This window comes from Micromys minutus (genome assembly GCF_963924665.1).
Source record: "Micromys minutus genome assembly, chromosome: 11".
Lineage (NCBI taxonomy): Eukaryota > Metazoa > Chordata > Mammalia > Rodentia > Muridae > Micromys > Micromys minutus.
Genome location: NC_137980.1, coordinates 17,090,323 through 17,103,460, shown reverse-complemented (window position 1 = coordinate 17,103,460; position 13,138 = coordinate 17,090,323). Strand labels below are relative to the sequence as shown.

At 46.6% G+C, this 13,138-nt stretch overlaps 1 protein-coding gene and 1 pseudogene across 2 annotated transcripts; one reads left to right on the top strand and one right to left on the bottom strand.

Annotated features, from left to right (window-relative positions):
* Window positions 1-5,945: 5,945 nt before the first annotated feature.
* On the top strand, window positions 5,946-7,292 carry S100Z (S100 calcium binding protein Z; the record flags this gene model as incomplete). The annotated part of the gene is made up of 2 exons (XM_080925204.1): window positions 5,946-6,086; window positions 7,134-7,292. The coding sequence occupies 2 exons, from the start codon at window positions 5,946-5,948 to the stop codon at window positions 7,290-7,292; spliced, it is 300 nt and encodes a 99-aa protein (XP_080781330.1).
* Window positions 7,293-11,421: 4,129 nt separating this feature from the next.
* Window positions 11,422-12,731, bottom strand: LOC308427097 (trifunctional enzyme subunit beta, mitochondrial-like; annotated as a pseudogene). The gene has a single exon. The product of its transcript is annotated as a trifunctional enzyme subunit beta, mitochondrial-like (transcript).
* Window positions 12,732-13,138: the final 407 nt, after the last annotated feature.

Here is a 13,138-nt window from a genome sequence, read left to right as displayed (position 1 = left end):
GTTCTTTATGGTCATGGAACAGAAGAACAAGGATTCAGGGGCCGTTTCCTTAGGATCCTGGTTTCCGGTTTCTCGAAAGGCGGCCCTAAAGCTGGCTGCGGATGGGGATCTACCTCTACCTCAGCTCTTCATAGACCTCAGTTCTTCGCCTCAGGGACCTCGCCGCAAAACCCCACGCGCAGCTGCTGCCTGCACCCAGATGCAGGGATCCAAGCAGAAGCAAAGCAGGATGGATTTCCCATTCCCAGAGTCAGAGTCGGGAACGCCCGCCGTCTGTGCTTGACGGGAAGGGGCAGAGGGCTGCTGGCTGGAGCTGCCCGTGGCGACCTGAGGAATTCTTTTCACCGGTCTCCACTCGGGTGCAGCTGGATCCTTGACTTCATCCAGAAAGAATTTCAGGGCGAGATGGTATGAAGGAGCTGAACTTTATTCAAGAGATTTAAGAGGCTCTCAGGGAAAGGATAAGGTACACTCGAGAGTGGGGGGCGGGTAGGGTGAGCCTCTCAAGAGGGGCTCTTGTAACAGTAGCATATATAGTATATATGTAGCATATATGTAGGATATGTTGCATGTATGTAGTAACAGTGAACTGTGTGGTTCAAATCTTAGATGGCTCCTAGGAAACTTGTTTCTCCTCTTTCTCTCTCTTTCTGGGTTGCCCTAAGGGCACCGTGGATTGTAATCTGATAAAAAGAAAACTGTGATCCCAAGGTTGCCCAAGGGAGTTAAGATGGATGTTTTATTATAAATGGGTTTTTGTGTGTGTGTGTGGGGGGGGGGTGAGATTTCGTGAAAACTGTAGGCTTATAGCTGGAAAAGGAGTGTGAACCGTGCACACGCAGGCTGTAAGTGTGGTTTGCTGCTGTCTCACGGGCCTTACTTGAGATTTCTCCTCACAAAGGAGCATCGTCTCTGTCGGCAGCTTCCACAGGTGCTGCTGACTATGCTTAGATTCATACATTTGTCCTTCCTTTCATTCTAACATACCGTCCCAGGATCGAATCCCCGGTTCTTTTTTTTTTTTTTAAGATTTATTTATTTAATGTATGTGAATACAGACATACCAGAAGAAGGCATCCGATCCCATTACAGATGGTTGTGAGCCACCATGTGGTTGCTGGGAATTGAACTCAGGACCTCTGGAAGGGCAGTCTGTGCTCTAAACCTTTGAGCCGTCTCTCCAGCCCCCTGTTTATGTGTTTTTATTTTATGTGTGTGAATGTTTTGCCTGTATGAGTACGTGTGTGCCCAATACCCTTACAGACCAGAAAAAGGAGTCTGATCCCCGAAACTTCAGTTACAGACAGCGTGAGCCACCATGTGGGTTCTAGGACCTCTACAAATGCAGCCAGTGCTTTTGACTGTCACACTATCTCTCCAGCCCTCCTTTAACATGTTAAAAAATTGTCCTTTATCTGATTGTACCAGTGTAAATACACCAGTGACCAGTCTCTCTTAATAGTCCTCCATATACTCAGTGCTCTTAAAGTCGGGTCTCTTCCTTTTTTAAAAAAATTACTTATTTATTATATATACTTCATATATATTATCATATAGAGTACCCTGTAGCTGTCTTCAGACACACCGGAAGAGGGCATCAGATCTCATTACAGATGGTTGTGAGCCACCATGTGGTTGGTGGGAATTGAACTCAGGACCTCTGGAAGAGCAGTCTCTCTCCAGCCTATCAGTTCTTTTTCTTAGGTAAAATAATTCAGTACTTTGTTAGCTTTTTCTCATGCTCACAAGAATTTATGGTGTGTGTGGTGTGTGTGTGTATCTACATTTGATCATGGAAGCCAGAAGAGGGCGCTGGTTGCCTCAGAGCTGGACTTACAGGTGTGTGGGGATATTCACTTGGCTATGTACTGAGATCCCAGCACTCATATTTCCAGTCCCTCCTGTCCCTTGCTTGGTTCACTTTCAAGCATTGTATTCAAAAAAAGAATCCTCAAGGCTGGACAGTTTGGCTCAGCAGTTAAGAGCACTGGCTGCTCTTGCAGAGGACCCAGTTCAGGTCCCAGCACCCACATGGTGGCTCACAACTATGGGTAACTCCAGTTCCAGGGGATCCAACTTCTCTTTGGCCTCCTCTCCACACCAGGCACCATACACATTAAATAAACAAGGAAACACCCATATACACTAAATAAACAACTCATACACATTAAATAAACAAGCAAACACCATATACACTAAATGAACAACTCACACACATTAAATACACAAGCAAAGTGAGAGTTAAAAAATGTGGATTTCGTCCGCCTCCCCCCTCTCCCCCAGTGGTCTTTCTTTTAAACTGCTTCACTCCTTCCACTTTCTTCTTCTTTGGACAATAACTTGGGCGCAAAATTGGGCATTTTAGCTCTGAGCGTCACAGTCATACTTAGATGAAAGGAGTAGTTGAAGAAACAAGCAAAGAACCCAGGACAGACCTGGGCGTTTGTCACCAGTGCGTCTTTGTCCCAAAGGTGACAGATCCTTGTTGAACTTTTGGTGTTGCCTTTGTTTCTGAATGTCTTCTGGAGACCTCAGGCCAGGGCTGGTTGAGAAGCCCCTGCTAAGGGCCACGTGTTTTATGGGCTCAACTCTAAGAGCATTCCGTGAGAGCGCGCTCAGATGCAGTTCCAGAACCTGACGCTAGGGGGCAGCACACACCAAAGGAAACCTTTAGGTCCCAGCTGGCCTCAGAAAAGGGACATCTGACTGGGTTTTTTGTCTCAGCTCCCCAACCAAGGCATCTCAACCGTTGCTATCTTTTCTATTATAAGTTTTACCCGTCACTTGAATTTTCCAAATAAGGAATCCTGTGGACGAATACACTTCGGACACAGTGCTGTTGAGACTCATACACTCCACACCGTTTACCTGCTTTTGTGTACCCGTAGCTTCGGTGCATATTTAATGCCAAACTCAAACCGTGTTTCATCGGAAATAACCCTCCTCTTATTTTGATGAGCAAAATTTTAATGCAGAACAAAAGAGATTAATTAGTTGGACAAATAAGCTATACCAAGCTCAGTTTCTTGGGAGACCACAGAACCCCCTTCCCTAGTTCATTGTCTAGTATCAAGACTAGCTGATTCTTTCTCTCTCCTCCCTTATTCTCTATCCCTCCCCTTCCCTCATCTCTCTCCTCTCTCCTTTTCCTTTCCTTCTTTCCCTCTCCCACTGTTCCTTTCCCTCCTCCAATCTTCTCTCTCCCCCTTCTCTCTCTCCTTCTCATTCCGCTTTCTAAAGCAAGTATTTTATAGCCCGGGCTTGTCTTAAACTCACCCTGTGGCTCAGGATAACCTTGGATTTCCCATCCTCCTGCCCCAGCTTCACAAGAGTGGGGGCTGAGCACTTTCAGGTGCCTAATTTTGTGAGCTAAGTATTGTAAAATCCAAAGATGGACCAGGCCCGGCGGTACCCATTCTAAGCGCGGAGAAGATGTGGCAGCGATAACAGGAATGTCCCCCAAAGCATTGTGCTAAAAAGAGAGGAGGTTCCTCTGAGAGGATGGGGAGTTGGGGGGAATGCAGGTAAGTGGCTCTCCGAGGTGATATTTCCCTTCAGTCATCAGTGAGTAGGTGGGACAGTCTAGAGAGATCCTCATTTCTCTTTGTATGCAGGCAGGGTCAGAGCGGTTCATGTCGGGATGACTGGGTGACGGTCCCCTTGTGATTAACTGTGGCCACAGAATGGGGACCAGACTGCAGGAGCGCAGTCAGCCCTGAGTGCCGGGAGGTGTGAAGGTGGCAAGGATCGGTGAGGACGGTGACAGGAGCTGGCATAGAGAGTGACAGTGGGTGATCGGAGATGGTCCAAGAGGAGCAAGAGAGGGGGCGAGGGTAGGCGCTTTGGTCTGATGCTAATCAAGCCTGAGAAGCCTATGGGACTCTTGAGCAAAAAGGGGTCCGGGTGGAAGTTGGACGGTTCATCCTGGTGCTTAGCAGACATCTGGGCTGAAGATTTAGAGATCCCAGAGGTGTCCAAGAATACTCCAGGAGCAATATTTCAGGGATGGAGTGTAAGCGAGCATTCAAAGTTGAGGGAGGAATGTGGCCACGAAGCCTTGGAGACAGTCTTAGCAGGAGAGCCGAAGACAGCAGTGTTTTGTGCATTCAACACAGCTCAGGAGAAAAAAAAAAAAACAAAAACAAAAGGATTTGCTTCAAGGTCCTCCTGACCGCCGCCACACACCCATGGGTGTTAGGGACCCAACGGAAGCCCTCGCGCTCGCGAGCCATCGCCCCAGTGTTCCCCTCCTTAAGGTTTTTCTTACTTGAGAATCCCCCCCTACATTCCTACGTACACAGCTTTTCTATCCTCCGCAGACACCAGGTAATGCACTCCTACACGTGACAAGCCTAAAATCAGTGGTAACCACATAAACCAGGAAGATTTAAGGCTCAGCCACACCTATTTCACCCGTTATGGGGTCCAGGTACTTATTGAGTCTTTAGTGGTTCATTAGGCAGATACAAGATTGAGAGCGTGAACTCGAATGTGCACACACACGTTCTCTCTATCTCTCTCCCTCCCTCTCTCTCCTTCTCTCCCCCCCCCCCCCTTCTTCTTTATGTCTTTCAATACCAGGCCTCTCTTTAACACAAGCCAGTCTGGAACACACCTATATCCCAGGCTGGCCTCAAACTTAGAAGTAGGAAGACCATGAGTTTGAGGCCAGCCTGGGATATAGTGTGTCTTCCTACTTCTAATTTTGAGGAGCTGGGGCAGCAGACAGGAACCCCCACTCTCAGCTCCATGGATTCTTCACCACAGGGCATCTCACACTGTTTCTATTTATTTATTATTTATTTTTAGATTTATTTATTTAACGTATATGAGTACACTGTAGCTGTTCCCTGACACACCAGAAGAGGACATTGGATCCTATTACAGATGGTTGTGAGCCACATGTGGTTGCTGGGATTTGAACTCAGGACCTCTGGAAGAGCAGTTAGTGCTCTAACCACTGAGCCATCTCTCCAGCCCACTGTTTTTATTTCTGACAGCAAGCACTCCACTGGGTCAGTGGTAACTCACCTGTTCAGAGTCTGCTGCTCCCTTGACCTTGGGAGCGCACTGCCGAGGGGCGTCTAGCTTTGAACCAGTGTTTCTTCTTTGCTCCTTTATTTTTAGACTGTCCCAGTCACCAGCTTCCTAGCAACAAGCTGCATCTTGACCCGTATTCCCACATGAACACAACAGAGGGCTTTCCCTTCTCACTGCACTCCTAAGACCCGGCGCACACTCGCCTTCCTCCATGGCCCCTGGGGCAGCCGCGCACACCTGTTCGTCCTGCTGATTAAAAACAGACTCAGGGGCACCCCCAGTTGAATCTCTTGTCTCCGATAATTGTCATTTGTTGGGAACAGGTGTGCCAGGTGGAAACCCAGGGATCTGTGCTCAGAGGGTGACTGTGAACACTGTAGACAGCAGCGGCCCGCTGAACAGGTAGGAAGGAAACAATTTTCCTTTTTCTCTTTCCTTCCTTCTTTCTTTCCTTCCTTTTTCTCTCCCTCTCCTCCCTCCCTCTCTCTTCCTCTCTTCTCCCTCCTTCCCTCCCTCTCCCTCTCCCTTTCTCTCTCTCTCTCTCTCTCTCTCTCTCTCTCTCTCTCTCTCTCTCTCTCTCTCTCAAGTCTGTGTTCTAACATGACTCTGGGCCTGTTTGGTTGTAAACCGATGAACAGCTGGAGGAATACGGGTCGGAGGAGTGGGGATGGGGAGGAGAAAACCCACCAGCAATGTTCTCCTGGGTTGCAGCCTGCTCTAGAGTGGGCGGAGCCCCATCTTTAGTGGACCCACAATTACAGTTTAAGAACCATCACTGGTGTATCCTATTTTCACAACAGAGCTGACGTGTCCCCATCTGCTTTCTTTGACCGAGTGCCTCCCCCCTTTGCCCCCCGCCCCCGGCTTGGCGTCCCGCTCCAGGCATAATCCCCTCCACCGCCAGCATGCCCACCCAGCTGGAGATGGCCATGGACACCATGATTCGCATCTTCCACCGGTACTCCTGCAAGGAGGGGGACAGGTTCAAGCTCAACAAGGGGGAGCTGAAAATGCTGTTACAGCGAGAGCTCACAGAATTCCTCACCGTGAGTCCGCCCGTCTTTCTGCCTCTTCTGCTGGTGCATAGTTGGGGGAGAGCTTTAGGAACCGATGTTACGAACGTTCTGTCCATAATCTGTTTCAAGACCCTAGGTGCTGGGGAGGTAAATCTTGGAGGTGCTGGTAGTTTGAGTACACTGACAGGAGCCATTTTCCTTTTGCTCCAGGTATAGCTAGCCATTATTATTATAGCTAGCCATTATTATTATAGCTAACCATTATTATTATAGCTAGCCATTATTATTATAGCTAGCCATTATTATTATAGCTAGCCATTATTGTTTTTAGTGACGGGCACTGCTAGCCATATCTTTTATTGTTGCACCAGAATAGTGAATGTTGGATTAAAAAAAAAAAAAGGCTCCTGGATACTTCTTTTTGTGTGTCGGACATTGTGCTAAGTGTGGTTGTGAGATAAAAAAATGTTTGTACCCATGTAATTCTTGGGACACACTTAGTAAAAAAAAAAAAAAAATGCATGTTGTTTCATCTGAAACTCAAATTTGTTCAGGTGCCAGCTTCTTGTTCTGGCCATAGCCAGCAAATTTGGTCTTAAGCACCTACTAAACACCTACTAAGCGCCTTCAAATGCGTCAGATCCTCTTTGTGCCATGTGGGTAAAGGCTATTCTTCTCATGGGATAAATCAGTGAATTCTGAAATGTTACATGAGTGCCCAAAAGCCTACGAATGGTTGATGATAGGGCTCCTCATTGTCCCCTTGACTTTGAAGCCTCTGTTTCTGTGTCACCCGACTATCCTCGGGTGTCACTGTGCTGTCTTCCAGTGTTCTGGTCTTCTGCCTGTGGCTTCCGGTAAATGCATTTCCAGGATCCACAACTCCCTCTGGGTCTGGGCTGGTTTCTGTGGACCTAAGGCAGGGGTCCAGACCCTAGGCTGGCTTGGGTCTTCTTGTAAATAGACTTTGGGAATTGTCTTTAGCATGGAAACTTGCACTGGAAGAGAAGGAAGATGTAACTTCAGGTGTCATGACCCGCCAGGCCTCCAAGTTAGAAACTCTCTTTTTCTTTTTAGTGCCAAAAGGACCCCCAGCTGGTGGATAAGATAATGCAGGACCTGGACGCCAATAAGGACAACGAAGTGGACTTTAATGAGTTTGTGGTCATGGTGGCAGCTCTGACAGTCGCCTGTAATGACTACTTTGTAGAGCAGCTGAAGAAGAAAGGCAAATAAAGACAACTAGTCAGATAGGAGGCGGAAACCCACCCAAAGTCTGAGTGTGCCTCCTGCCGGTCCATCTCCTGACTGGTTATAGACACAGTGGTGTGACTTATATGTGTTACGTATGTATACGTATTAGCAATAAGTTATGTTAACCTTAACATACTGACTTCACGCAATGATTCATTCCAGGTCTTAGGCCCTCTTTAAGATTTTCCCACCTTATTGAAAATGTTACCATTTGTCAGATAGAGAGAACCCACACACTTACCCACTTTTGAAAGGAGGCTTAAATTTGGTGAATTTCTAAGATCTTACTCTTAAATTGCGTTTTGCTATTTCTTCCTAACTGAAGAGATTGCAAGGCCCTCTTTTTATCTGTGCTTCAAATGGCAGAAGCTGTGAGGGGACTTCCGTCAGAAAGGCTGCTAAAGCCAGGAGCTCTCCATTTTGGTGCACGCCTTTAATCCCAGCACTTGGGAGACAGAGGCAGGCAGATCTCTGTGAGTTTGAGGGCAGTCTGGTCTACAAATCGAGTTCAAGGACAGCCTGTCTCAGGAGGAGGGGTGGTGGGTGGGGTTGTGCTTTTCTCAGTGAAATGGAGTGGGGTGGGCAGGTTCAGGCCTACATGTTCAAACTGTAAGAGCTGAATAGAGCAAGTCTTGGGAGTTAGTTGTAAATACCGTCCCAGGCCCCCAGGACTGGCTGTTTTATACTGGCTACCAGGTCCCAGAACTTCCCTTAGGGTTACACAGCATGGAGCTCCGAGGATGCTTCCTTCTCTCCATCCTTCCTGGTCTTACTACAGTAAGACTCCAACCTATTTGCTGTGCCTAGAATACAAATTCCTTGACTCCAAACTGTGGCAGGTAATCGGGAGAATGTAAAGAAAGGAAATAGCACTTTGAAGCGACGTTGCCCTAGATAACTCGGGGGAAGACCATGGTGGCTCATGGTGGCTCAAGCCGGGGTTCAGCGATGGAGGTGAAGGCACATAGCTAAATGGTTGGGAGGAGAGACTGACAAATTCTAGGAAGTGTCACAGGGCAGATTGTTGCTGGCTTGATACACAGTCTGGCTTTCTCCACACAGCGGAACTCAGTTGTTGCAGGGTGTATGGTACCAGCTAAAACACCTGATTTCCTCATATGTTGTATAGCTGGGGGCACTGGCCTTACCTGGAATAAGGGAAGCAGAAGCCTGCCAGGACTCTTTAGGAGTGTCTTAGCTGACGCTGTTAGGGTCTTCATGTCTTCTACATGCTGTTTCTGTCATTCTTTCTCCACTGGAATGTCCACATGAGGCTCCGAGTGGCTCCCACCTGGTCCTGAAGGACAGTGGAGAAAAATGGCCGAGGACGGGTTGTCTGTGTTGGACACAGCTCTCACCTCACAGGGAGCCAGGAGGATGTGGTGTCGTGGGAGCTGATAAAGGAAGTCTTTAGAGAAAAAAAGAGGGCGAGATCTCAGAGGAGAGGAGTGAGAAGAGAAGGCAGGATGGATGGTTAAACCAGGCAAGGCAGAGGCCATGGGTCAGTGCTGTTGGGAGGCTGATTTAGGTTCAGAAATGGTCTCAGGCTCCAGCCCACAAGTAGGTTCTCAAACCGTATTTCTGTAATAGAACCAATGAAGGGACTTGCCAGCCAGTGATGTTCTAGATGCAAGACCTGCTGGGTTTTGGTTTGACCTCCTTCAAATCAGTTTCAAGTGAGAGTTTGGGGAGAGCAAAGGGCTCCAGAGAAGTAATCTGTAAGCTGCAGTTCGCTGACCTCTGCCTTGCGAAGGGTTACAAGGAAGTGAACAGGTTTGAACACGCATGTGGCTGTGTGTGGGCTCTTTTCTTTGTCTTCTTTTTTCATTTAAAAAAACTGAAGACAAAGACTGTTTTGTTGTGTCCACAAAAGCCTGGGGATCCTCAGAGCCTTTACACTTTCCGTTCCAATTTGATGTGAGCTTTACACGTTCTGAAGTAGCTCACTGGAACATGAAGTCAACCCCAAGCATTTGCTTGCCTGCTCTAGTCTTGGATGGATCTTCTCCAAACAGCGGAGAAAATGGGAAGACAATGTTCCTTTCATGGTGTTTCTGAAAATCAACCAAAAGTCAGGGAAAGCAATTTATGTTTCAAGTTAAATTCCAAATGAGTAAGAATGGCACAATGTACCCAAAGTCCCTCTCGAGTAAATAAGCCTTCCTTCTCTTGCCTATGCCTCAACCCTTTGGTTGGCTACACAAATCTAACTTGTAAGAGGCAAAATTACTTATGCCTATGTCTTTTTCTTTTTTTAAATAAACTTGTAGTTTAAACACATTCCCGAGTTGTCTCTGAATGTGTGCTTGCTGCTGTTTGTTATCCGCTGAGGTCGTTTACACAGAGCCATTACTAGGAGACAACAGCCTGAGTCTGGCTGATCAGGAGCTCTGGCTTTGAAAGGCTGCACCAGGATATGGGGGAACAGGGTCAAGAAAGGCTCATCAGAGGCCGAGATGGGAGTCGAGTGTTTGATGTGGAAAATGGGAAAATTATTAAAGAATGAGACACAGGGCAGTGGGCTTGGGTTAGCAAGGATAGTTTGAGAGCGTGCAAGGTCTAGGGTATCCAAGGATCTAGGGTGTAGGTGGGCAGGAGAATTAGGCAACAGGTGCTAATTACTTTTAAATGGCCTCCTTCAAAGGTTTAAATCTTTGCAGCAGAGGTGTAAAGTCTTTTCACACTACTTTCAAGTATAGATCTCTGAGCCAGGCATAGCGGTTCATACATGTAAGACCCGAGCTAGGGAGGCTGAGGCAGGAGAATTATTTTATTGTTGTTGTTTCAAAAATAAAAGCAAAAGATAAATAGATGACTAGATAGATAGATAGATAGATAGATAGATAGATAGATAGATAGATAGATAGATAGACAGACAGAGAGACGAGCAGACAGAAGGACAGATAATGATGTGCTCCAGCACCCTGCCCTAATATTCTAATTTATTTCAGTAGGGCGTAGGCATCAGCATTCAACTGGATTTTCAGCCAGTGTTGAAACCCACGTAAGGGGTTGAAAGACGGCTCTTCATTTAAGAGTGTTTGGTGCTCTTCCTGAGGACCCAGGTTTGGTTTCCAGGACTCAGGCTAGGTGGTTTACAATGCCTATTCCTTCAGCTCCAGGGGATCTGACACACTCTTCAGGCTTCTGTAGGCACCCATAAGCATGTGTGCACTTGTGCACACACACACACACACATACACACACACACACACAATAAAGGCTTATCTATGATAGACACTGCATCATGGCAAATGTGCTTGGACATCACGTAGTCTAGTGACTGCAGTGTCCAACCTCCCAACCCTGCCATCTTACTTTAGCCAACAGAGTCCTGCTTCTCTAGCCTAAGGCTACATTTATCCCTAATATGCCAGGTGCCTCCCACTACCCCCTTACCACTGGCTTTCTCCTCCCCAATGTCCTTATGCTGTCTGATTTCTTCCAAAAGAAATCTCTGACTGAGTAGGAACTGTTTCTGTGTTCCTAAACCACTCCTCTGCTGCCATCCAAATGTCTCCCCATTTATTTTAGAGTCTACACTGTTTCTATTAGCAATACCTGTAAGTGTACAGAAGCGCAGACGGTCAGGCCCTTTCCACACCCAGGGAGGATGCTCAGATGTTCATGTGCCCTAAAACTGGAGCATCTGACTTCCCTAGACGATTCTCAGTCAGGACTGATCTCATTGATCGACATTCACTAAGTGGGTTTTTCTTTTTCTTTTTTTTTCTAATACACGTCTACTTTATTAAGGTCAACCAACACGGTACCCATGTCTCTAAGCCCTTTAGTTTTAAGAGATGTTTAGATTTTTTTTCTATAGTAAGTTAATTTAGGCATGTCAGTTTGTATTCTAGAAAAAAAAATCATCTCTCTGACACAGACAGGAGCAAGGAGAATCTGCAAACGTTACAAAGATGATTCTAAACCTCAGCTAACATCTCTCCAAGCGGGTAGCACTCGCTAGTCTCTGTGACAAGAGACAACAAGAACTGCATAGATATTTGGGATAGTCTGGAATGTAGCAGAAGCTGTGATTATTGAAAAGCTCGAACACCGGCAAGGCTTGATCGAAAAATATTTACGAGAAGGCCACAAATGCTGTTTCCTAAGAGGAGCTAGGAACTGCAGGTATCACTCGGTAGTGCATTGAAGTGTCATTGCCCAGTGTGGGTGCTGCGGACATCAGTCGCCTCCTTCTAGGGCAGTCATTGGGGCAAGCTTCCACAATCATGGCATGACCTTTGGTTTTCCTACCCATGTAGCTTTGTGCAAACCAATCAGAATCCATGACTTTAAAGTTAGCCAAAATCTGACCTGAGAAGGCTTCATCAAATTCAAAAGCATCAATATCGTTCACTGTTAATCCTGCCTTTTCTAGAACTTTTGGAGTAGCTTATGTTGGTCCAAGTAAAAGCTGATCTTTTGGATCCTGGGGCACATATATAAAATCCCTCAGATATACAGTTGGCTTATAACCCAGGGCCAGAGCTCTGTCCTCTGACAGGATCAGCATCACAGAAGCACCATCAGTCAGGAAAGAAGAATTTGCAGCTGTCACTGTGCCATAGGGTTTGATGAACGCAGGTTTTAGTCTGGCCATTTGCTCCAGTGAGGAAGGACAGATCCTGTTATCTTTGGTAACTGTGTCCTTTCGTGGTACTTTGAAGGTACAATATCAGAACGATGCCCTTTATCCTGTGCCTTCTTGGCCAGACTATGAGAACATAGTGCATATTCATCCTGTTCCATTCGAGAAACAGCAAAGGCAGCCAGCAGCCAGTAGGTCTGCAGAGCAGCCAGTACTAGGTCTGCAGAGTGGCCCATCATCTCATTAGTGGAGAACTCAGCCACTGCAGGAAGCTCAAGGGACGGAAAACTCAATCTGAATTTAGTAAGGACAGAGTCTTGGCTTTATTGAGATCAAGCATCATTTTCCTCATATTTCTTGAATGACAAATAGGGACGTCAGACATTAACTCAACACCACCAGCCACAGCAGCATCATACTGGCCAGAATCTATCAAAGCAACAGCTGTGGTCATAGCTTGGTTTGAAGAAATACCGGTGTGAGCCGGGGTCTTGTCAGAAAAGCCAGCTCCCAGGGTAGCCTCTCTAGCCACATTGCTTGTTTTTACTTCCTGAATAACTGTCCCGAAGATGGTATGATCAACAACATCCTTTGGGATATTGGTCCGATGCAACGAACCCAAAAGTGCAGCTCTAGCCAAGTCATGCAGCATCAGGTCTTTATACAAAGTGCCGGACAGCAGGAATGGAATTCAGACACCTTCCACCACCACACTATCCTTCATTTTGGGTTTTGCTAAAGTCTTCTTTGACTTGGTCTGGACAACTGGGGCAGACTGTAGTTGTGGAGAACAGCTCGGTGGTCTTATAGAAAATCTGAGGGCCCATTTTGATGTAGTAGAAAGGTCTCTAAAAGTGGAAGTCAAGATGGTAGTCATTCTGAAATCTTAGAGCTTCCAACAAGGTCAAGCCCAGACCGACTGGGGTTTTTCAAAATTTATCTAGTAACTATGTTTGCATGTGTGCACACCCATGTAGAGCTCAGAGGACAACAAGAAGGCATCATGCTCCCTACTATGTGGATCCTGGAAGTGAACTCAGATCATCAGGCTTGCTTCTGAGCCATTTTGCTGTCCTTAATATAAATTTTAAATAGCTAGATTCCGATACAATCTCAGTTTGGCTAAAAGAAGTACTGTAGTGCAAGGGCTGGCAAGACAGCACAGATGGTAAAGGCAAGCATGTGTACTCACCACACACCACCACATAAACACAAGCATATTTTTTAAAGTGCT